The sequence below is a fragment of the Camelus bactrianus genome, chromosome 17 (genome assembly GCF_048773025.1).
Source record: "Camelus bactrianus isolate YW-2024 breed Bactrian camel chromosome 17, ASM4877302v1, whole genome shotgun sequence".
In the NCBI taxonomy this organism is placed as follows: domain Eukaryota; kingdom Metazoa; phylum Chordata; class Mammalia; order Artiodactyla; family Camelidae; genus Camelus; species Camelus bactrianus.
The window spans coordinates 48,482,748-48,507,807 of NC_133555.1; the positions used below are offsets into that span (position 1 = coordinate 48,482,748).

Below are 25,060 nucleotides of genomic sequence, written 5' to 3' on the forward strand. Positions count from 1 at the left end.
TTGACTTTTTTGTTCAATGTCTTCCAATACACTGTCAGTTGAGCCACATAAAACCAGGCACCTTTCAATAAATGTCTCATTTGGATTTCATGAAGCTTGGGGTGTAATTGAAATCAAACAGCAAACAGGCTAGAAGGCTCTGTTATTTGCCTACCCAGTCTAAGGAGGGTGCTGCCTGACTGGTTCACTGAAGCCACTTTCTTTTCAGTTCCTGTTTCTGGAAAAGAGGGCTTACATTTTAAAGTGCGACTGGGACACGTGAAAATAATTTTTATGTTTCTTTCCCTGCTTCACGTAAACTTGAGCCAGCAAAGGAAAGCCCATTTCAAGCAGGAAGTCAATCACAGATTTAATCATCTATATAACCTTCCAGGAATTTAGACTAGTAGATGACTTATGTCATCATAATAATGTAATTAGTTAATTAATGGAAGAGAACCATTAAATGAGATAGCTGTATCTCTCTGCAGTCAGAAAAAACCATCTTTCGTTGAAACAGTGCTATTCATTACGTAAAAAAGGAATTTGTAATACATATTTATAAAGGGAGTATACATTAGGTGTCTATTCCCCACGTTCCCCAAATCCTGTGCCCCAGAGCAGTTTTGTAGAGCCTGAATTTTGATTGTCTTTGAACTTCTCTTTGTTTCTCCGCCTGTAAAATATGTTAAAGTTTGGGCAAAATAATAGCTATATTTGGGGGGGGCGGGGATTTAGAAACTGCAATTTCCTGCTCCAAGAATCAACACTAATCCTGATTACATATCCCATGTATATATTTAATAATTAGGTAGCACTCGAATGAACCCACGCGCTTTCAAGAGCTTGCTCTGGGGCTGGAATAAAATCAAGCCTTTCTGATGTGGCGCGGGGGACAGCTGGCTCGCGTTATTTGCGCCAGAGTGGGTCGGAACGGTGCCTGTTGCCTGCAATGGCGCTTTGCCACGCGCAGAGCTTCCCTGGCCGCCTCGAAAGCAATTCGAAGGGACACCGAGGCCCGCTTTCTCGCTGAGATAAAGCGCAAACCTGCTACCTACCTCCGGCTACTCTGTCTCCCCCAAATGCGAGATTTGATCGCATCCCTACTTTTCCCTCAAACATCCTGCAGCTCAGGTCAAGGCTAATGCGGAGGAGCAGGTGAGTGGTACCAGGAGCCCCTGGCCCGGGCTGCCTCGCCAAGCTGCCCACGCCGCGCGGCCCCTTCCTTTCCTTGCTCCGAAGTCCCTTTCACGGAACCTCCACGTTAATACCATGAAGTCTTTAAAAGCACAAAGGACTTGAAAGATGCAATTCAAGACTTCCCTGGGTCAAAATTAAACAAAAGCCGAGGAGGTGGGAGTGGACGATGGGGTCATTAGAACAGAGAGTCACGCCAAACCCCAGCTAAACTGGTGAGACAAAATAGAAGCGCTTGGCTGCGCGCGCTCTGGGCCAGCTTTCCAGGGATCCGCTGTGCCCGGGACCTACGAGGCCCCCGCCCGGGCCCACTCGCTTAACTTGCTCCCTCCCTCCTCGACCCTGGCTGTGCCTTGACCCTGAAAACCTTCGCGCGTCCGGGGTTTTCACTATGGCGAAAAACTGGTAAACGCTCTGGAGCATTCGAGTGCATTCAGGATCGCCTCGCTCTCTAACCCAGACGTGCCAATGTTGATGCTGCTGAGGTCTGAACCTAGGTTGGAAAGCTTCAAGCCGCTCTGCACCGGCGTGTGCGCGCTCAACAAATCCTGCGACTGCCGGGTGTAGAGTTTCCCGCGTGATCGCGTTCGGTGGGGGAAGCGGAGTCCTGACATCTCAGCCGGAAAATGCGCTCCCGGGGCGACTACATGCCGCGTCTGTAATTGCTTATTCACAGCAAACATTCAGGCTTCTCCTTATCCGCAAGGAAACGTGCCCCACACCTTCTGTATTAATAAAACAATAAAATATGACGGCACCACTCTTGATTCTGCTGTCTGCTGTAACGCAGGGGAGAAACAGGCAGCTGGGGCAAAAGGGCTTAATTCAATATCAAACTGATTATTTCACTAATTATTCCACCTTCTGTGTTGCGCAGCAGAGGAGAGGCGCAGGGAATCTTAACCGCGCGGCTGCTGGGGAACCTTTGTTTCTCGGTGTCAGGCCCAGCTGAAGATGGGAGGGACAGGGGGGTGGATCTGGGATTCAGGGAAACCGAACGGCGTGGATTTTAAATTGCAGGGAGTGAGAGTGATTGCCTCCTGAAAGCAGGCGTGCTGGAGTGGGGATGAGGGTGGCCCCGGTATTCCACCGCACTGGGGCTTCTGATTCAGAAAGCTGCAGGCTTCGGTCGTCAAGGATGGCAGTGTGCGCTCGCCGTCTCCAGAATCCCAAAAGCCAAACGCCCGGTTCCTCTCCACAAACGCTTCCCATTGAGTATAAGAATGGGACGAAAAAGAAGTGGTTCCTGCGTGTCGGAAGCCAGAGAGCCCTCCCCAGTCAGGAGGACAGCGTGCCTGAAGTTACAGCCCCTGTCGAGGAAAGAGACTTCTCTTGGGCCTCTCTCCAACTCGCCCCAGATCCCCACCCTCGGGGACCGGTGCCTCCCTGCAGGCCATCGGCTTGGAGAGCATTTCTACCTCCGGCCTCTGAAACCCTCTCCCGTCCCCACATGCCCCGCTCAGAGCGCCGCGAAACTCGACAACTTCTGTGCCAAGCACGAACCCTGCTATGGAGACCCTGTTCCCCTAAACTCCAGCTTAATACAGACACCAGGATTGATTCTCACAGCAGGACAGAGTCTCAAATTAAAAAAAAAAAAATCAGGCTAAAGGAAAAGAAAGTCGCAGGCGACTTGATCCAATTAGTAAATGCCTAATTGAATTAGTGTCACCTCCACCAGCCAATAGGAGGGTCCCGAGGCTGTGGGGCCGCGAAGCCCCTCCCTGGCCTCATGTATATAAAGCAACCAATGACAGCCTACAAGTTTCCAAGTGGTCAACTTGACCGATAGTCGGTCGAGAAGGGCAGAAAGTCTAGCGTTGGTGGGTGGATGGGGAGAGAGACCTAAGACCTCTTTTTCCTGCGTGTGCAGGGGAGGAGGGTAGAAGTCCAGAGAGGCAAAAAGGACGGGGAAGGAAAGGGAGAGAGCTTCTCGGGCAGTTTTCATCTCCTGCCTCCAAACTCAGTGCGCTTTCCTTGCGGAAAGGACACGGGGTTCAGGGCGCGCCAGTGCGCGCCTTAGCGGCCCCGCGTGTCGCCAGGTGGGTAGCCCCGCACCGGAGGAAGGGGAAGTTACCTTCCCCTCGGAAGAGGGCGCTGGCTCCCCCATCCTGCCTTTATAATAAGGCCGCGGCAGGAGAGGAAGCAGCCAGCTGCCGTCTGCGCTTTGCAAAGCATGCAGTTAGGGGAGCAGCTCTTGGTGAGCTCGGTGAACCTGCCCGGCGCGCACTTCTACCCGCTGGAGAGCGCGCGAGGCGGCGGCGGCGGCGGCGGCGGCGGCGGCGGCGGGAGCGCCGGCCACCTCCCGGGAGCGGCCCCCTCGCCTCAGAGGCTGGACTTAGACAAAGCGCCCAAGAAGTTCTCGGGCAGCCTCTCGTGCGAGGCAGGGAGCGGGGAGCCCGCAGCCGCCAGCGCGGGAGCCCCCGCGGCCATGCTCAGTGACGCCGACGCCGGGGACGCCTTCGCCAGCGCCGCGGCGGTGGCCAAGCCAGGGCCCCCGGACGGCCGCAAGGGCTCCCCCTGCGGGGAGGACGAGATGCCCTCCGCCGCCGCCGCCGCCGCCGCCGCCGCCGCGGCCGCCGCCGCCGCCGCCACCGCGCGCTACTCCATGGACAGCCTGAGCTCGGAGCGCTACTACCTCCAGTCCCCCGGGCCTCAGGGCTCCGAGCTGGCCGCGCCCTGCTCGCTCTTCCCGTACCAGGCGGCGGCCGGGGCGCCCCACGGATCTGTGTACCCGGCTCCCAACGGGGCGCGCTACCCCTACGGCTCCATGCTGCCCCCCGGAGGCTTCCCCGCGGCCGTGTGCCCACCCGGGAGGGCGCAGTTCGGCCCGGGAGCCGGCGCGAGCGGCGGCGCGGGCGGCAGCGGCGGCGGGGGAGGAGGCGGTCCAGGCGCCTATCAGTACGGCCAGGGGGCTCCGCTCTATGGGCCGTACCCTGGGGCGGCAGCCGCGGGTTCTTGCGGAGGACTGGGGGGCCTGGGGGTTCCTGGCTCTGGCTTCCGCGCCCACGTCTACCTGTGCAACCGGCCTCTGTGGCTCAAATTCCACCGCCACCAAACCGAGATGATCATTACGAAACAGGGCAGGTGAGCGCAGCGCGGAGGGGCCCCGAGGAGCGCGGGGGTAAGGAGTGGGTGTGGGGTCCTGGGGATGGCGGAGAGGAGGGACGGCTGCTCGCTCGCTCGGCTCTGTGCTTGGGAGAGTGAGTTTCCGCGCGCAGCAAGTGGAGACGCCGCTTCTCCAATCCGGTGTCCCTCCCGTCCGCGCACCGGCGGTTTGTGCGCGGTGCTCGGGTTACGGTGGCTTCCCCCCTTCCCTCTCGTCACCCTCCCCTGGGTGGAAGCGGAAATGGAAATTGGGGCTTGTCCACAAAGCTGGATTTACTAGATCCGCCCGCTCGGCGGTACACTGGTCCCTGCGGGCCGGCTAGGAGCCAAGGATGGAGGAAGGTGAAAGAACGGGCTTCCCTGGGCGCAGTAGATGGGCTCCCGCAGCTTTAGGCGCCGGGGTCTCCATGGGGCGCCTCGGGGGGACCAGGGTGTGGACCGGCTCGCGGGCTTCGAGGGTCGGTCCGGGTAGTGGTTAGGCGGACCCTGGAGTCCGATGTGGCTGGGGTCCCGGGCCTGAGAAAGTTCGGACACATACCTCACTGCTAGCAAGTAGGGAAAGTGAGTGGGTGTTGGGAGAGGGGCGTCCAGAGGAGACTTTAAACGTTACCAGTAGAAGTCTTTTTTTTTTTTTTTTACGAGAACAACTTGCACTCGTGCGTATAAAAATGAATGATTTTAAACATCCTGGGGGAAAAAATTAATGAGAACCTGAAAGGGTCGGGAACTTGAGTTGGGAGAGGGTGCAGAAGCGTATTTGGGAAATACTGACTTGGCGGCAAAATATTTCCGAAAAGAGATGTTCCAAGAGTTGCCAGCTCAGGAACATTTTACGTAGTGACGGCCACTTTATCTACTGGTATCCCGTTAGTTCTGTTGACTTCTAAATGTCGTCCTCTGAGCGGGGGGCCGGTTCCCGGGCGTCCGGGTTTGAATCTCTCGTCTCCTGGTTTTCTCTTCCTTCGCACAGGCGCATGTTTCCTTTCTTGAGCTTCAACATAAACGGACTCAACCCCACCGCCCACTACAACGTGTTCGTGGAGGTGGTGCTGGCGGACCCCAACCACTGGCGCTTCCAGGGGGGCAAATGGGTGACCTGCGGCAAAGCCGACAATAACATGCAGGGTGAGGAGAGCCGAGGCCCGGGCGGGGCGGAGCGGGGCGGGCTGGGAGCCCCCGACTCGGACAACTCACGCTTACACCCAGCATTCCTTCCCTCCCAATCCGGGGCCTGCAGGTGTCCGTGCGAGTTGCCTTTGTGCTGATTCTTTGGTTAAGGGGGAGAATTGCTAAGTCAGATTTCTTGCCTCTCCGTAGGTAGAATTTTACCCCATGACCCTACTCCAGCCCTTCCCTGTAAGTCCTTACCTTTGAGAAAGGAATTGTCATAAACTCTCCAGGTGACAAGGGTTCCTGGCGTTCTAATCTTTGCTTGAGAAAGGCCTCCCAGAGCCTGAGTTTACCATAAAAATTCAACTTTCCATCTTGCCATTCTAGCTTTAGAGGCCGCCAGATTGGCCTTCAAAAGAGGCATCGCCTGTAGGCTCCATTTTTATATTTTGAGCCTTGTCCAAGGAAGGCTGGAAGCCCAGGGCCCCTGGTTGGCCTCCACTGGGCCTTCTTAAGCCCCTAAGGCTGGAAGACTTGTGTTGTAACCCCAGCTCTCCGATCTTGCCCGTTCGTAATAAATATCCGTCCCTTCCCTCCATCTTTTTTCAAAGTTATTTTTTAAATTTTGTATTTTATTTTTAAAATTGTGTTGTGGGGGGAGATAATTGGGTTTGCTTATTTATTTCTTAATGGAGCTACTGGGGATTGAACCCAGGACCCCGGGCATGCTAGGTATGCACTCTGTCACTGAGCTGCACCCTCCCCCTCCTCCCTCCATTTTTAAACAGCCCTGTGTGCTTGGGTTTTGTGTTTTGTTTCATTTTCTCTTAGGCAACAAAATGTATGTTCACCCAGAGTCTCCAAATACTGGTTCCCACTGGATGAGACAGGAGATTTCCTTTGGGAAATTAAAACTCACCAATAATAAAGGCGCAAATAACAACAACACGCAGGTAGAGTGACAGGAGGGGGTGTCTCCTGGCTGTGAAGCTCTTTTATTTCTAATATTCTTCACTGTATTTAGAATATTTGCTGTTACCTGTTCCTGGCCTCTTGCTAGTCTTTTCTTTTCCATTTTTGTTTTCCTTTTGACTTTTCTCATTTTTACTTTTACATTATTATTTTATTATTATTATTTATTTTTTAATTATTATTTTCACTTTCTTACTGGATTTCAAGAATGGTGACTTAACTGTTAGGAACAGAAATCCTGAAATCTTTGGGGAGAGTTTAGGAAACCAAGAGGAGAGGGTTTATTAAGCACACGTATGTACCCAGAAGATGTGAGCTGTTGGCGGCAAACAGCAGGAGTCCCATCCTAAAAGATGTAATTTGTCAAAAGCTGACTTTTTGTGTGTGTGCCTCCAAGAGACTTTTTAGATTTGGCGATTCTTTCTTTACCATTTGCAGATGATAGTCCTCCAGTCTTTACACAAGTACCAACCACGACTGCACATCGTGGAAGTCACAGAGGACGGCGTGGAGGACCTGAATGAGCCCTCCAAGGCTCAGACCTTCACCTTCTCAGAAACACAGTTCATCGCGGTGACTGCCTACCAGAACACCGACGTGAGTGTCCCAAAGGTCCCAAGAATCTCTAAAAACGAGTTCCCCCGTGAGAGCCAAAACACTCAAAGACTTTTTCTCCCTTATTTAGATAACTCAACTCAAGATTGATCATAACCCCTTTGCAAAAGGCTTCAGGGACAACTATGACTCGTAAGTACCCGTTTGTTTTACTTGCATGGTCATCTTTGAACAAGACACGCTGGATCAGACACTTTCTTGAGACCATATTCTAGGAAGAGCTTTCTCGTTTGGGATTTTTAGCTATTTTGATCTTTGCCTTTTTTTTTTTTTTTTTCCTTGACTAATCTTGCATTAGAATTTTCCCAGAAGGGTTTTGTTAATTTCTTAAGAAATGTTAAAGGCTTAAAGATGAGGAGCTGCTTTTTTTTTTAACATTTGAGTGGAGATTCAAAATGTTCATAATCTGCATTTATATGCCTTCTTTTTCATTTGATCCCAGTTGTTGTTGTTGTTGTTTTTTTTTTAATTCTCTCAGGGGCAGGTATTATTACTCCCTCTCTCTCTCTCTCTTTTTTTAACATAAGAAAACCCTGACACTAAGAAGAAGTCATTTTTCACTACATCAAACAAGACCCTGCAAATGCCTTTAAATCTGGGATTTCTAATCCCATAGCCAGCATTCCTTCCCTGCCACTCCAGGGAGAGTTGCTCTGAGTTCTTCAAGTTCTGGGACTTGTGAAGGTGGATTTTCTGTAGTTTCAATACTTAATGTCTTGGGAGGAAAGTTTTTCTTGCGTGGTGGGAAATTTTCCCCTGATGATCCAAGCATCCATCTTAAATGGGCCAGTGCAGCCCTCCCATTATAAAGCCCAGTCTTCGAGCCTTCTTCATTCCTGGGAGGCAGATTGTTTAGGGACAACATTAGGGTCTTTGTTTTCTTTCTTTCTTTCTTTCTTTCTTTTTTTTTTTTTTTAAGTGTTTCTTTTTATATTGTAGCATGTACACCGCTTCAGAAAATGACAGGTTAACTCCATCTCCTACGGATTCTCCTAGATCCCATCAGATTGTCCCTGGAGGACGGTACGGCGTTCAGTCCTTCTTCCCGGAGCCCTTTGCCAACACTTTACCTCCAGCCCGATATTATAATGGCGAGAGAACCGTGCCACAGACCAACGGCCTCCTTTCGCCCCAACAGAGCGAAGAGGTGACCAACCCTCCCCAGCGGTGGCTTGTCACTCCTGTCCAGCAAGCTGGGACCAACAAACTAGACATCAGTTCCTATGAGTCTGAATATACTTCCAGCGCCTTGCTCCCGTATGGCATTAAATCCTTGCCCCTCCAGACATCCCATGCCCTGGGGTATTACCCAGACCCCACCTTCCCTGCCATGGCGGGCTGGGGAGGTAGAGGCTCTTATCAGAGAAAGATGGCAGCTGGACTCCCATGGACCTCCAGAACGAGCCCCCCTGTGTTCTCTGAAGACCAGCTCTCCAAGGAGAAAGTCAAAGAAGAAATGAGCTCTTCTTGGATAGAGACACCCCCTTCCATCAAGTCTCTGGATTCCAATGATTCGGGCGTCTACACCAGTGCCTGTAAGCGAAGGCGACTGTCCCCCAGCACCTCCAGTAACGAGAATTCTCCCTCCATAAAATGCGAGGACATTAACGCTGAAGACTACAGCAAAGACACCTCGAAAAGCATGGGGGGCTATTATGCTTTTTACACAACTCCCTGAAGAGTTCTTTTAACCTCGCAAAAATCAGCTAACTTTAGGCAGATGGACTTGGTGGTGTTTTTTTGTTGTTTGTTGTCTTCTTTGCCAAAAAGACGTTTGCCTTCCACCCTGATGCACCCTGTTTTGTGCAATTTCCTAAAAGAAGGTGCCAAAGCTTTTTGATTTGCTGCAGGTAACTGAAACAAGCCTAGCAATTTTTTTTTTTTAAATAAATGTACCGGAGGACTTTCAAGAGTTTTAAAATTTGAAGGTTGTTCAAAGTTACGGATTTATTTATTGGAGACGCTAGACGTTCAGAGAATTGGGCTGTGAAGATTGAGTGCCTAATGCTATCAGAGGATGTGAAAGCTTTGATTCTCGTTTTTATTTGTAAATCTGTAAGCAAATGGAAGCCCAGAGTGGTAAGATGTTTGGCTTCTACAGGAGGAGGGGAGGCCTTCAGCTTCAACAAGGACTTTTTTGCTGGTAACTTTCTGCTGGGGACAAAAGACGTTAGGCCTGGGAGACCAGAAGAACTTTGTGAAGGGGCTGGTTTTACTTGACTTTGATTCTTCCCAGATTTTTTGAAAGAAGCCATGTGTGCCCTGGATCAGGACTGCCTCGTGGGCTAGGCCTCTGCTGTGTGCCCAGAGCGGGCTAGTAGGACTCAGGAGGGGACGAGGGAGGGAGTTGCCAAAAAGAAAAAGAAAAAGAAAAAGAGAGAATTTTAAAGTGTACAGTTGTGTGTGCTTAGATACACTGTAGAATACTGTGAAAAATATTGTACAAATAGTCAACGTAGGTATATGAGATTATGTAAAATTGGTGCTTTGGCTTTGTAAAGAATTTGCAAATCACCGGAGGACAGCTTGCAGGAGCCAGGGAAGTTTCCCCCATCATCCCCCCAGTGTATGGGAATCTATTCTGTCTACTTCTTAGATAGTTAAGAATGTATTCAGCAACTCTGTACTAACTTCCAACGTGTTAAGGAAAATTCCCCTTTCATCCTCTTCCTTCGCCACCCCCACCACCCAGCTTGGTAATTAATGTGAATAAACGGAAACGTGACGCCACAGCGTCTGTTGGCTTTTTAGAGATCTTCGATTTTTATGTAGTCTCAGTCATTTTTAATAAATGTGGTTCGTTGAGGGAACAGGCATAACTCTGTCTTCTGTACCGTGGGTTTATTTTGCCTCCTCGTCTCCCCTTCCTCCTGCATGAACACTGTCCCGCCATCCAACTCCCCCCACAGGAGGCTCTAGCATCTCCCAGTGGACATTATCGTCACGAGGGGGTGGGGAGGCTTTGTGTATCTTCTTTTTTTCCTTGAAGATGAATGGGGTTATTGCCTCACCGCACTGGGAAGTCTGGACAATGGGTATTGGGGCTGGGAAGGGGGAGGAGGGTTGCCGCCGAGATGCAAGATTGCCCACCGCAGGCTTCATACGCGCGCGCCTAGATAAAACCTCCACCCGCCTCAGCCCGGGCCGTCCCGGCCTCTGGGTTTTTTCCTAGGCCTCCCTGGGGGGGGTGGGGGGGCTCCCATCTCCAGACCCACATGTGCTCCCCGGGCACCCTCGCGGCCCTCCTGGCGCCCACAAGTTCCGGGACCCTGGGGCGCGGCGGGGGGCGGGCGGCCCACCGCGCGCTCCCGCTCCCGCCTGCGGTTTCCGTCTCCTCGGAGCCCCGGGCGCCCGCGGGGGCAGCTGCGGGCCGGGCTGCCGGGGCTGCGGGGGGCGCGCACCCACGCGGGAGGGTCCCCGGCCTCCGCGCCCCGCCGCTCTGCCCAGGAAGCCGGGGAGCCGTGCGCCGCCGCGCGCTGAGCGCCGCTTGTTTGGCTCTCGGTCGCCAGGAGGGCGAAGGCCACCCCATCCCCAGGCTGAGCCCTGGGCCCGCTGAAGAGTTAAACCCAGGAGTGGGGCGGAGGGCCCTTTGTCCCCCTGCCAGACGTCCCGCCAGGCTTATCAGCAGACAGCTTCTGGCCCAGCTTGCAGTCCTTTCCAGCCCCCTCCTGACCCTCCCGGGGTAAAGGTCTGGCCGGGAGGGTCATTCTGCTAACTGCGTGGCGCGGAAATGCAGCTGCTAAGAGGATTAGCTGCTGGGAGGCGAGCGATCAGCCGGGACCTCCTCCCCTTCCGCGCCCAGTTAAGGCCCCCGCGAGCTCGTACCGCGCCTCTCCCCTGTTCCCCATCCCCCCCAGCCCCGGCCCTTCCCAGGTCCGCTGCCTTTGACCTTGGGGTCTCGGACTTCAGCCCCGCGTCTCCGACGGTGCCTGTTCAAAAGCTTTGCCCAAGCCGCCCCGACTCTTCCCGGAGCTGGAAGCGAAAGCTTTGCAGTTTGGTTTCTGTGTGTGTATCGTGGATGACAGACTCAGACTGGGGGAGGCCGACTCGTAGCCCCTCGGGCCCGGTCAGCGCGCCCCCCTCCCCCATCCCCGAGGAGCTCTAGCGCATTGGGGGATGCGATGGAATTTCGAAGCCGTGTTCTCCTATTCTGCCCTCGAGAAAGACGGGAAATGCTAATCAGCGCCGGGATAAAGCAGACAGTGGCCTCAGTCTATTTCCAGTCCTGTATATTTTTGCACCGTACAGTAAAAAGAACCTGGTACTTGTGAAAAGTCCCTCACAGTGTTTAATAGAAACGTAAGTGGCTGAGTGGCCCCAATTAACACCTTGTGATAAGGCATTCCTAAGATGGAGTGTCAGACACCAAATTGTGAAGAGATGTATCTAATTAATCCTCCTAGGATGACACCGATAAACAAGCCTCTATTTAAATAAAGATCAAGGACTCGGGCGCCCCGTTTGTTTACATTCTTCGCCAGGGTCCCAGCGTTTGCGCCCGCGCAGGCGGCGTTCCCGGCGCAGGGTGGAGACACCCGCTTGGGGGTCTGCTGGCTCGCCTCCGTCCTTGCCCCCAAACAAAAGTACACAATTAGACAAATAAACTGCAACGAAAGAGGAAAAAGAAGTGCAAAAAGGACCCGACTTCGAGTTGGAAACCCCGTTGTTTGTCACTTTCCACGCATCCTTTACATCGCCAAATACTTTGAGGTTGTCCGGGTTTTAAAAAAGAAGGCAGTCCACCCATCACCCCGGGAAGTCTTTCCTGCTTTGGGGAGGACTAGGAGCAAGCCCTTCCTCTGCGCCCCCACCCCCACCCCGCCCCGGCACGAGTTCGCTCCTCTCCGCCCCAGGACTCTACCTCCAGGGTGATGAAGCCGAGAACTGCCGGGACTCAGGGTAGCTATCCTGGGGGTGGGGTGAGGAAGCCACCCACTGGGAAAGGCAAGAAGCGGGAAAGAAATAGGGGAGGAGGGGAAGGTGCAGCCAAACTCTCAGGCTGTAAACCGGGGCGGAGCCCGGGTGGAGTCGGCAGCAAGGCACACTCGCATTTCTAGGTGGAGAGTTTCAGGGCTCCGAAGCAGCGTTTGGTCCGAGCCTCCTTCCTCTCCTGCCTCCACTGTTTAGCTTTAAATCTGGGTGTAAAGGCAGACTCACGGACTTCCCCTTCCTCTGCGATCTCTTCCATCTTTCTGAACCAAACAAGGCACGGTAGGATGCCGGAGGGTTTTTTTAGTTGCTGTTTTGTTGCTTTTAATTCAGCAGGTGTCATGAAAACCCTCCGAAATAAAAACATTCCTGCATGCCCCTTGATTTTAATCGAAATTGAGCCTCCAGTAGGGATAAAAATTAAAGTCACTCATTCTCCACTCGCCCGGACGCTTCCCCTTTTCCGCGCTCGCGGCTGTGACCCTCTCACCCTGCCGCGCGCCAACTTGGCTTCTCACCTCGGGGAGATTTCGGCACCATCGGGAGGTTCTTTTATAAGGCAATTTGCAAAACTCTGTTGGTGGGCCTGACTGAGTCCCCTTCTGCGAACTCCGTATCCCTGAGGTTTAAGTTTTCCAGTACGCGAACTCCGCAGGTCCAGCCCCGGGGGACTCGAACCCGCGGAATCCGTCCCCCTGCTCCCATTTTTGTCCGAGTCGCGGTCCCTCCTGCTCTTCGAAGAGGCCTGGGCGCTGTGCCTGCACTTGGCGTTCTCGGGGTGCCGGCCGCCCGAACCCTCAGGAGCTGGATTTCCTCCCCATCCCATGAGCTGTGCCCGAAGTTACGACTTTTTTGTTTTTAAACATGATGGGGACTCTGACCCTGGTGGCCACCGAATTTCTCCTTATTACAGCTTAAAAGAAAAGTCAGTATTTCCTGGAGACCCCTTCACCCCTCTTCGCCTTTTTCTTCTGGCCTTAAGAGTCCTTTGCGTGTCGCAGAAGTCGCATCGAGTTCACCAGAGGAAGGATGTAACTGCGCCAGACACGGAGCAACCTCTCCGAGGTGGACCCCAAAGTGCCTGGCTTCTGATGGGCCCCTGATCGCCCCTAAAGCGTGAGTCTCTGCTTCTTTCAGGCAGAAGGGTGTGAACCACCACCCCACCCTCACTTTAATTCCCTCTGTCTCCTTTAAAAAGTCTTTCACGTTTTTAGCTCTCAGGGAGACAGCAGGGCCCGCGCAGGAACTTCTGCAATGCTAGGCTGGACCCCGCCTTCCCTGAACCGTTGGTACCGCGTCCTTGGCCGTGAGTCTGGCCGCAGTTCCGCGGAGGCTGCGAAGTGTCTGGCTGCGAGCAGCCTTCGCCATCTGGCGGCCAAAACAAGGCAGGCTCTCCCAGCCACCCGCGCTGGTGCTTCTGTTAAGGAGGTCTTTTTCGTTTTCACCTTTTTTTTCCATTTATGCATGACTGGGACATTGTGCCGTGCACCAGAGACTGACACACTGTAATCGACTCTACTTCGATTTTAAAGAGAGGTCTTTTCCATCCCCCTTCCACTCCTCATTCTTCGTGTGGAGGGAGGAGCCCGGAATTTGGAGTTCTAAGACTTTTGATTGCAGTCCTGGTCACTAGCTGCAGTTACCCTCGGCTCATCTGCAAAGTGCAGGCTGGAGCACCGCCTGCCTCGCTCAGTATTAGGAAGAAGGAAGGAGAGGGCGAACTTAACTGCTTTGTGAACTGTTGAGTAACTCCAACTAGGCATTATGAATTGCTAATTTCATAACGTGATATGCAGTGCAGACTCGGGGGCAGTCATTGGCAAATAAAAGATATCTAAATTAATTCAAAAATAATTACGGACAATTTCAAACATTTACGAAAGTAGAGAGCTGTGGACAGCCTGTCTTCCAGCTACAACCGCCACCAACTCTCAGCCACTCTGGTTCCAGACTATAATCCCTACCCATCCTTTCCACCACGAATCCCAGACATCCTGACGTCTAATCTACCACTATTTCCACACATTGCCCTAAAACATAAGGATTCTTTATATATAGATCATACCTACAGAATCAACAGAAATTTCTGAATATCGTGAAATGCCCAGCCACGTTTCCCTGATTGGCTCGTAAAATTTTTGTTGTTCTCGTTTGTTTGTTTGTTGTAGTTTGTTTCAATTGGGATCCAAAAAAGCCCCACACATCTGGTTGATGATTTTTTTTTTACTTTTTTTTTTTTAGGTTTTTTTATTTTTAGGGGGTAATTAAGTTTATTTACTTATTTACCTTTTTTTTTTTTTTTTTTTTTTTTTTTGAGGAGGCACTGGGGATTGAACCCAGGACCTCATACATGCTAAGCATACATGCTCTATCACATTGAGCTATACCCTCCCCCCTGGTTGATGACCTTAATTCTCTTAATTTAGACGTCTTCTCTCTTTTGTTTCTCCTTGCAATTTATTGAAGAAGTCTGAGCATTTACTCTGTCCCATCTCCCAGGTTCTGGATTTTGCTGATGGCATTCCTGTGGTGAGAACGTGATCCTCCAGCCCTTGTATTTCCAACCCAGTGGTTATTAGATATGAAGACTTAATCTGATTTGTGTTCTATTTTTTGGCAACAGTATCTCATAGGTGGTCTCTTCCATCCCGAGGCTCATGACATCTGGCTTGTCTGTCCTCGGGGCCGGCCATTATCCTTTGATAATGTTCATGAAACTCACTTTTTCATTGAGGATTTCACAAAGGAGGTAAATTTCAGCACAGTAGTATTACATACACATAGAAAAGTTTTACTCAGTGACACTTCTTTTTTTAAACACGTATTTCCCCCCAGCTTTCTGAGCTATAAATTGACATATAACATGTTGTGAGTGTCAGGTTTGCAGCTGGATGATTTGGTACATGAATATATTGCAAAATGATTACCATAATAAGGTTAGTTAACTCCTCTACCATGTCACATAATTATTACTTTCTTGTGTGTGCTGAGAACATTAAGATCTTTTTTTTAAGACCATTTAGCAACTTTCCAGTATATAATACAGTAATGTTCGCTGTAGTCACCATGTCATATATTGAATCCTAGTCCTCTTATAACGGGACCATCTATAATCTTGTACCTTTGGCCAACATCTCCCCATTTTCCTTATGCCCAACCCCCAGCAAGCACCATTCTTCTTTTTCTGTGACTTCTGTTTTCCTAGACCCACACATAAGTGAGATTTACACTATTTCTCTTTCACTGCCTGACTTAAGATAATGCCTTCAAGGTCCATTCATGTTGTCAAAAGAGGCAGGATTTCCTTTTTTTTTGTGGCCAAATTTTATATATATATATATATATATATATATATATATATATATATATATATATATATATATATAAATTTATATATTATATCATATGTATCAATATGTGATTATATAGTGATATATAACCATATATAATTATATGTATCAATATATTACATATATGTCCATTTTGACTTATCCATTCCTCCATGGATGGACCCTTAGGTTGGCGGTTTGCATGTTTTGGCTATTTTTAAAATTTAAATATATATATATATTTATTGATGTATAATCAGTTTTCAATGTTGTGTCAATTTCTGGTGTACAGCACAAAGCTTCAGTTATACATGAACATACATATATTCGTTTTCATATTCTTTTTCGCCATAAGTTACTACAGGATATTGAATATAGTTCCCTGAGCTGTACAGTGTGAACTTGTTGTTTATCCATTTTTTATACAATATTATTATCTGCAAATCTCGAACTCCCAATTTATCCCCTCCCGCTCGCTTCCTCCCTGGTAAGCATAAGTTGGTTTTCTATGTCTGTGAGTCTGTTTCTGTTTTGTAAATAAGTTCATTTATCTTTTTTTTTTTTTTTTTTTTTAGATTCCACATATAAATGATACCATATGGAACTTGGCTATTGAAAATAATGCTGCGATGAATGTGGAGGTGCAAATACCTCTCCAAGATAGTGAGTCTTAATGACATTTTGAATGTGACATTAAACAGAGTGAGCCAAAAATCTGAGGTCTTGCTTATAGAGAGTAGAGCCATATCATCACAGGAAAGTAGCTGTGGCCCTCTGGGGAACGTGGGCCCTAAAAACCCCACACAGTACATAAACTGATAAGATGTAGCAGATGATCACATTTACTGAAACTGTTTACTACACACAGATTGCTAAGAAATCACATTACACCAGTGCATAATGAAGGGGTAAAGTCTGTTTCTATTTGCTTTTCTACTCCCAAAGCAAATTACCAATCTCCTAATCCCCTTAAAAATATATTTCCCGAATTGTTAAGAAGAAGCATCATGTGGAAATCATTAGTGATATAAAGGACTATCAAGTCATTTGGTGGCTGCTCTGGGGAGGTGGTGATTTCATCCACGGTAAGTAAAGACAAGTGGTTTCTCACTACTTAGTTTGGAGTGGAAGGAAGGTTTGGGAAGGGGCCCTGAGGAAGGGAAGAGGTAGGGGGCAGTTCCTGGGACTGGTGTTACTGTCCACAAGTCACAGCCCAGAACTTCTGGAACTTGGATGGAACTGGTTATGGAGAGTATCTTGGTAATTTGAAGAATAACAAGGGTAGATTTCACAAGTAGATACTGTTGCTATGATCCTGTCTCCTTCCCCACCCCGGATACCAAATCATAGCCTATTCCACAGGCCACCAGGCAGTCAGAATGTTGACTGTAACAGCCTGTCTTTGACTGTCACCATTTCTTCTTGTAATGTCCCAATTTTAATGTCCTGAGGACATGGCCTTCTCTTCTGTCTTTGAGTTACTAAATTGGAGGTCTGGGCAACTCCTTGGAGCACCCCACTGGATAGAGGTGGAGCCAAGAGTCCCAGTGCTCACGTGGGCTGCCTTGACCCCCAAGGAGCCTGCTGGTTCTGCATCGCCCCATGAGTTGCCTCTGTGCTTTAAACATAAAATCCTTCTGAGGCCTGTGAAGTATTCAGTCATGAAAACATTCAGTTCTCAAGCATAGTTTTTATTATTGTTTCTGTTATTTTCAGGGAATGCACAATATTTGGGATCTAATGGACCAATGATTAATCTCTCTTCTTTTTTTTTTTTTCCTAAAATTTTGAAACTTTGTGATCAGGTGTCTATTTCTTCTTGCCCTTTGACTTATATGCAGCCCTGGGGTAGTGAGTTTTCCCTGCATATTTGCTGCTTTTCTTAATCTTTGGCGGGCAGGTTTTATCTTTCTCTTATAAATCTAAAATCCAAGAACGTTCTTTGACATTTTACTTCTTCCAAGACTCCAGGTTTTTTTCCTGTGCTAACAAGGTGATTGCTGATCTAATCAATCAAGTAGTTAGGCTGTGGTCATCACTAATTTTTTTTTATATTTTATTTATTTATTATTGCATTATTTAATTACTTTGTTTTGGTGGTAGGTTCTATCTCCAGTATCTTCTCTAAAAACAAATAAACCTAATTAATTATCTGCCCCCCCAATCACTAAATATTTAGAAAGCTGCAGATAAAGACCACACAGCCGTTGCAGAAAATCACAGGGAAATGTGGGTTGCGTTCATATGTAAAAATGCATGTCAGTGCGTGTATGTGGGAGTGTGTATTTGTGCTCCAGAGCTGAATACCATTATACTGCGATCACAGAGTGAAAAATATGATTAGAATAAAATGATATGATGGTATTTAATATTTCCTTTGGGGACCCATAGGGACCCGTCTGCTCAGAGCTGTCGAAACAGATTGTGTAAATAGAGTAGACTAAAGGCAGTGATGCTAGGCATACTGATGAAATGTTGTTCTGAAAGACAGAGTGCAGATCGAAGAGTCTCTAGGAATCTGATTAAACCTTAATCTGGAGGTGGTTGCCTCAAAATAACTCCCTCTGTCCCTCTTTCCTTTTCAGGAGAACAAAAACAAACACAAACAACTAAAAATGCATGGGGAGAGGGCAAAGCAAGGATTCCAGAGGTCTTCTGCCATGTTCTCTTTCCCACTGGGGTTTTAGGAGACAACTCATGAGTCACACTTTCAGCCTGGTGCTGAGGAATTCGGGGTCTTGCTGCAGTCTCTGTAGCTGGGGCAAGAGTGTCCACCAAGTATTCCATTGGTTTCTCTGTTTCCCAGCCCCCTGCACTTAGGCAGCGTCACTGGCACCCAGAGAGAACAGTATGGGTACATCCATTTGCCAAAAGCTGCAGCCTTTGGAAGAAGGACTTGGCCAACGTGCAGTCAGCCAGCAAAGAAGCCAGAGTCTCCTCCCGCCCTCTAATTCCCTGCCGGTGCCTCTGATTGGCTGAGCCCAACAGGAAGCCAGAGAGTCCGGAAGTCTCTGGACTCAGCCACAGAGGTCAGCATCCTGGGCACAGGGCAGAGGGGAGAAGACTGGATGGTGGAAATGGGGGCTATGAAGAAGACACCCAGCCCCACTCTCACCCCCTAGGCAATGCCTTGATTGCTAGAGGTTAGCCCTGTGAATACACTCCAGTTGTTTCGAGATAGCCCCCAAAAAGGTGTTTCAAGAATAGCTGGAAATTTGAATTCTTATATGAAAACTCCATTATTTTTTCAGTATTGACAACTTAATTGAAAAAAAATCTGAACAACCAAAACACTTCCCAAGAAAGATTCAGTTATGGACAGCTAGCTTTTGACCCCTGCTTTTGATCAATGATTAAATGCTAATTAAATCTCTAAAATGTCAAAAGCAGGACTTCTCTTCCAAGACAAGACGGAGTAACAAGGATGCGATTTCTCCTTCTGCCTGGACAAAAAAAAATTTTTTTTTAACTAAAAACCAGAATAATATATAAGAAGAAAATTGAACATCAGGCAATAGAGAATAGCAATTCACTAGAGAAGAGAAAAAATTGGGGAGAGACCTAAGGTTGTTCCAGCTACTGCCTGGAGAAATTCCAGGCTGTAGTCAGGGCGAGGCTGGGGACCAGCCTCAGCCCAGCAGTCTCCTGGAGTTGAGGACACAGACCTGTGAGAAAGGGAAGCCATCCCCTCTCAACCCTCTGTGTGCCGATCAGCACATGTATGTGAAGAAACTATCCAAAGCCCAGGAGAAGAACACCCAAAAGGATTAGGCGGGTTTTATCAACCTCAGCACTATTGAAATTTCGGGACAGATAGTGTTTTATTTTGGGGGCTGCATTGTAGGGTGTTTAACAGCGTCCTGGCTTCTAACAACTTAATGTCAGTAATAACAACACCCCTCCCAAGTTTTCAAAACAAAAAATGTCTCCAGACATTGACAAACGTCTAGCTGAGAACTCCTGGCTGAGAGAGATTAACACTCAGAGTTCACATGGACTGGAGATAGTTCCTGCTCCCAGCAGGTACAATAGAAGACTTCATAATTTAGCGGTGTTGGGAAGAGTGCTCACAGGGTGTCGTCTCAGGAATTGGCTAGAGCAGCCCTGGGCTAAACGCTGCTCGTCTCATCTAGTAAAGCTTAAAAGCAAGAACTGAAAGTTAACGACACCCAGAAGAAAGCTCAAGTATATTTATAAGAATAAAAATAACAACCAACACATAACAAAATATTAAACATGTATAGTATCCATTTCTATAGATGCGGAAAAAGCATCTGACAAAATCCAACATTTATTCTTGGCAAAAACTCTCAGCAATCTTGAGAAAGGAATTTCCTCAAGCACACTCATACTAACATCTACACACTTATACTAACATCATAATTAATAGTGAAAAGTGGGATTTTTCTCCTCCAGATCAGGAACAAAGAAAGGATGTCCCCTCTCACAATTTCTATTCAACATTATACTGAGGGTTCTAGCCAGTGCAGTCAGACAAGGACAAGCATAAAAGGCCTCCAGATTAATAAGGTTGAAGTAAAAATGTCTTTATTTGCAGATAACATGATTCCCTATAGAGAAAAATCTATAAAAAGGCCATTGGAGGGGGGTGGAGGGTATAGCTCAGTGGTAGAATGCATGCTTAGAATGTAGGAGATCCTGGTTCAATCCCCAGTAACTCCTCTAAAAATAAATAAATCTAATTACACACTCCACCCAAAAACAAAACAAAACAAAACAAAAAAGGCCATTGGATCTAATAAATTATTTTAGTAGGTTTGTAGAATAAAAGATAACTATACACAAGTCTATTGTACTTTTTACGTATCAGCACCAATCAGAAATTTTATTTAAAAATTATTTTAAAATAGTATCAAAAATATGAAAATCGATACTTATGCTCTGAAAACTATACAACCCCGTGGAGAGAAATTAAAGATGATTTAAGTAAGTACGGAGATACATTGTGTTCATAGGTCAAAAGGCTCAATTTTTTTAAGCAGTTAATTCTTTCCAGATTGATATATAAATTCAGCAGGCTTTTTTTTTTTTTGGTAGAAATTAACAAGCTGATTCGAAAATTCCTTTGAAAATGTTCAGCTTTGGGAAACGCAGTCATGTCCCAGTCATCCCACGTCTCTGGGGCTCAGCTCTTTTTTTTTTTTTTTTTTTTCTTTTCACGCCTTCAATTCTTCTCGTTGCCATTAGAGGGCAGATCTGTGTCACCACTTTCTTCTCGGAGAGGGACTGTGGGGATGCTCAAGAGAGCAAGGAGAACCGCAGGCTGGGGCCACACACGTCCTGGAAAATTCAAATGTGGACGGTCTTCCCTCCCTGGTGGGCAAGTGATGAGATGGAAGGTCAGAGGAAGCCCCACGTGTGCCTGAGAGCGCCTCACCCCCTGTGATCAGTTTCTTATTTCTGCAGAAATGGAAGGAAATGATGATTCAGGAACCCCTGTTCCTCTTGTTTCCTTTCCTCTTTCTGAAGCTCCAGGCACGCATGTGAGGGACCAGGATGCGTGAGTCAGGAGCTGGTCACGAAGGCTGGGGAACAGGATGCCTTCCTCCGGTGGCTAGGAGCTCCCATGCCGGGCGCTGAGGATCACGAGACCGGAGCTGCCGGCACGGAACCCGCCGGCAGCCGCGTCCCCGCGGAGAAGCGCGCTGGTGTCCCTGACCCTCCAGCCCGACGGCCGCCGCGGTCAGCCCGGATTTCCACCGTCAGCCCCGGGCCCGGTGGAGGAGGAAGGGAGGGAGCCGATCCTGGCCGCTGAGGCGCTCTTCTAAAGGCGCAGAAAGCCTGGAGCTTCCAGCTCCCACGACCTTTTACAAGCGGGTAGCAGCTGAGCCCCTTCGCGAGGCCGAGGGGGCGGTGCGCGCAGCGCGCGGCGTGGACGGGCACACTGCGCACGCGCAGGAAAGCGCCCCTCAGAGTCAGCGACCCGCGCACCGAGGGGCCCTCGGATGCCCTTTGCGGGGCATCACAGCCCCACAGTGACTCCTCCACCCGAGTCTTCCCACTTGGTGACTGTTTTCTTTAAAACTCCGTTTAAACCCGTCTTTTCTTTGGTAAGAACTGCCTTGTGTAACTTTTCATCTCATTCCACCGGAGAAGAAAGAGAAGGAGATTAAGCTTGGCTCCACGGGGGGCTCAGGGGGCCGGCGAGCGAGGATGAAACCCGGGTCAGAGAGTTCTGAGGGCCCGAGGCTGCCCGCCCTGAGTCACACTTCGCATTTCTATTCAAATTCTCACCCACCCAGATCCAGAGCCTGCTCCTGCCAAGTCCTGAGTAATTTCCTTCAGGGCTTGTGCCCGGGTGAGTCTCTGTGTTTGCTCTAACACGCATGTATGATGCAGCAGAAATCCCCGTCACCGTCTTCACTCTGGAGCTGGTTAGCAACACGGGCCCTCATCTCGGAGGGCTGTGACTCATTCAGACTCGCCCTTCATCGCCACGTGGGTCCCCCTCATCAGGCCTGTAATTTCACTTGGGATGGGGGTGGAGGAACCAGAAAGTCCTGTCACCATAGTCCAGCCCTCGCTGAATTCTAAGGAACTCCGCTTCTAGGGCTGTCCACTCCCAAATAGGATCTTCAGGGCAACCTACAAGAAGGCGCTCACGCCGCATCAGTGAATTCAGTACACGTGTCTGCCTGGGGGCATGTGTACATGGCATATGCGTTTGGCTGGAGGTACGTGTGCACGGTGTGTGCGTGGCGTGCGTGTTGTGCGTATGTGAACACGTGTGTACGTGTTTGATTGGGGGTAACATGAACCACGTGGTATATTCATGTTTGGTTGGGGGGTACCTGTGTATGTTGGCCATGCATTGAGGCAGTTAAGATGCAACAATAAAACTGGATCACGGATGCCGCACCCCTTTAGATACACCACCGACAAACATTTACTGAGACCCTGATCTACGCCAAGCACTGAGATTGCATCATGTGATTCATAACCTTGAGCTCCCTTGTCATCAATATGGAGAAAGGATATGCAAATATATTAGGAGAAGCAAACAAGGATCTTAACTGACTACTGATAACAAGTGCTCAGGAATTCAAATGAGGGATGGTTCCCTGAGGTTGGTGAGATCTAAAGACTGTAAGGATAATATTTTCACTGGACTTTGGAAAAAAGAATCTGGGCTCAGGTCAGCAGAGTGGAAGGGCAACCTCTGGACAGCCTTGCTTATCAGTACGTGGAACATACTTTATTACTGGTGTTACCAGTCAAAATTCTTTTGCTTGCCAGTGACCAAAATCTCACTATATTGTGAACAAAACCAAAATGACCCGTGTAACTGAGACATTCAAGGCACATTGCCACCTCTCGGCCCCGCTTCTCGGTGTTGGCTTGATCTTCAGGTAGGCATTCTCTGTAGACAAGGCAACCTGGAGTTCAGAGTTTAATTCTACCATCACAGTGTCCCCCCTTTTCCCCAGCAGTGCAAGCAAATCTTCCTGGATTCTCATTAGCTTGGCTTGGGTCAAGTGCCCATCTCTGAGTCACTTAGCACGACCAGCGGCATAGGATTCTCTGATGGACAGATCACTTGCTCACTGAGAGAGCCAGATGGTGGGAATTGCCCAACCTGGACCTCATGAGTGTTCCCACAGAGGAAATCAGGAAGTTACGACCAGGAGAAAGGAGTGGAGTCTGGGCAGGCAAGACAACGGATGCCTTGGTCCAGGTCAGACTGTTCCCATCAGCCCACGGTCATGTCATCCATCAGCAAAATGCTTCACATCACCTCCTTCCCTGAATTCCATCATGTCTTCGCACGAATATCAGAGGCTCCCGAATACAACACATCCCCAATATTTAACTGTCAGTTTCAGACAGTAGGAGTCAATTCCACATTTTATTGATAGGAGATCCATTGGATGATTCATTCAAACCCTCAGGGAAGTAACCACTAGAAAATCCTCATTCAAGAAATCAGGACTGAACTATTTCTCTTTAACCTTAAGAATGAACCTCCTAAGAGTGGTGTCCAGTCCAACTTAAATATATTTCTGGACATTTTTTTCCTTGCCAAGGCTGACAGTAACCAAAGTCATAACTCCCTCCAATCAGGGAACAATGCGATTGTTCTAGTATTTCTTAATAAAGCAATCTTCAGGACCAAGATAGAAGTGCGAATGAGCTGAATTGTGCTTGCAAATTGGGACTTGGCAAGCGTATCTGGCAACGAGCCGTGTTCTTTTTCATTCTGAAGGCTTGGCGCTGAAGAAAGATGCCTTAAGCTATACTCAACATCTGTATCATTAAGGTCTTGAAACTAGGCAAGTGCTCTGGTCTGTTTTTCTAAACTACAAGGCAGTTTGTTCTTCTAGACATTAATACTCAGGCGTTTAAGTAATGCGTATCTTACAGACTCAAAAATATGTCGGGGTTCAAAGGAACCTTAGGTTTGTTTCGCATTCAGTTTTATTTTTGGCTTTTAACCTGTATTTTAAATATAAAGTTATTTGTTTGAAAGCCTTTATCATTTTTCCGTGACAGATTCGGTGCCATGGACGTGCAAGTGTAGGAAAAATATTTTTAAAGAAGGACTAATATTCATTTTAATCTGAGGCCATGCCTACTTAAAGGCACCAAATTTGTAAATTCTAAAATGATTCAGAGATTTTGACAGCATTTAATAAGCTCACCTTTTCTTAAAAAAAATAATGTGAATTTCATAAGCTTTGCATAAATATATTCTCTTTTTTTAAATAGTAACCATTATGGATACAGCTAAAATTTTCTTCCTTCCTCCTCGACCCTAATGCTTTACCCCAACTTCTCCCCGGAGAGCCCTGTTATGAGCACACACACACATGAGCACACACACACACCCGCATACACACACACCCGCACACACACGCAGCCATAGAAACTTTAGAGTAATACTCAGTGTTAACATAAATGGCATAATACTAAACATATCTATCTGCAAATTTTAAAATTCAACAGTTGTCTGATAGGACCGTTGGTATTTTTATCTATACATCTAGCCAGTCCCCAATTTAGAGAAAACAGTGGCTTTAAAATCTTTTTTACCATTTATAAGCAAAGCCATTGCAAATAGCCTTGAACAAGCCTCCTGCGTATGTGTGCAAACAGTTTTGTAGGTGGATGCTGAGAACCAGAAATGCTGAGTCCTGGGGGCGCTCCATTTCAGATTTACTAGATCCGAGTAAACTCTCATACAAAGTCACTCTGATAATGTACACCACCAGCGTCCCAATTCTCTGGATGTCTGACTGTTTTGCATTTTTGCCAGTCAAATACATAGTTGTCCACCTGAAATGCCGCCTCATTGCTTTAATTTGAATTTCCTCAACTGTTAGTGAGGTGGTCCTTAAGATCCTAAGTGGCTTGTTTACTGCGGTGCCTGGAAGAGCCAAGCCAGCAAGATAACTTTCTTGTGGTTGATGTGATTTTTTTGTTTGCCTAAGAGAAACCCACTACAGGTGCCCAAATATACAGCTTAGCATTGGAGCTGTGTGAGACAGCAGTTTTTGATACTATGTAGAGAACACAGTGCCATGGAGATGCAATCTGGAAAACCACAGGCAAGACCATGGTTGGTTTTGTCTTCTTTAGTCAATTTTTATTTGTCAAAAAACAATGGTTTCTGTATGGAAGAGTGAAAAGGCAAGGTTTGAAAACCTGGGTGACTGCCACCTGTTCATAATTTTCCGTCTTGCCCAGGGACAATAGGTCCCATTATGAAGGATTTCCAGGAAATAATAATAATGGATCTGCAGAGTCCTTTGTGAAGTGCACTGAGCCCTTTGAAACGAAGCATTGAAAAATGGTAAGTTTCT

General features: G+C 48.3%; 1 protein-coding gene across 3 annotated transcripts; it reads left to right on the forward strand.

Annotated features, from left to right (window-relative positions):
• The first annotated feature begins 3,061 nt into the window (after positions 1-3,061).
• Positions 3,062-8,753, forward strand: EOMES (eomesodermin). 3 transcript variants are annotated; one of them, XM_074345375.1, is made up of 6 exons: positions 3,062-4,263; positions 5,255-5,409; positions 6,226-6,347; positions 6,805-6,963; positions 7,052-7,113; positions 7,978-8,753. In XM_074345375.1, the coding sequence occupies exons 1-6, from the start codon at positions 3,353-3,355 to the stop codon at positions 8,657-8,659; spliced, it is 2,091 nt and encodes a 696-aa protein (XP_074201476.1). In that variant the 5' UTR covers positions 3,062-3,352; the 3' UTR covers positions 8,660-8,753. The 3 variants fall into 3 exon arrangements, with proteins under 3 accessions (XP_074201476.1, XP_074201475.1, XP_010957945.2); XM_074345374.1 differs by having other exon boundaries at positions 3,063-4,263; positions 6,250-6,347; positions 7,921-8,753; XM_010959643.3 differs by having other exon boundaries at positions 3,065-4,263; positions 7,921-8,753.
• The last annotated feature ends 16,307 nt before the right edge of the window (positions 8,754-25,060 follow it).

Excerpts from the sequence above, each read along its gene's own strand:
- EOMES (XM_010959643.3), top strand. The coding sequence starts at position 3,353 with ATGCAGTTAGGGGAGCAGCTCTTGGTGAGCTCGGTGAACCTGCCCGGC. Across the intron at positions 5,410-6,225 it reads AGCCGACAATAACATGCAGG|GCAACAAAATGTATGTTCAC; the intron begins GTGAGGAGAGCC and ends ATTTTCTCTTAG. Across the intron at positions 6,348-6,804 it reads CAAATAACAACAACACGCAG|ATGATAGTCCTCCAGTCTTT; the intron begins GTAGAGTGACAG and ends TACCATTTGCAG.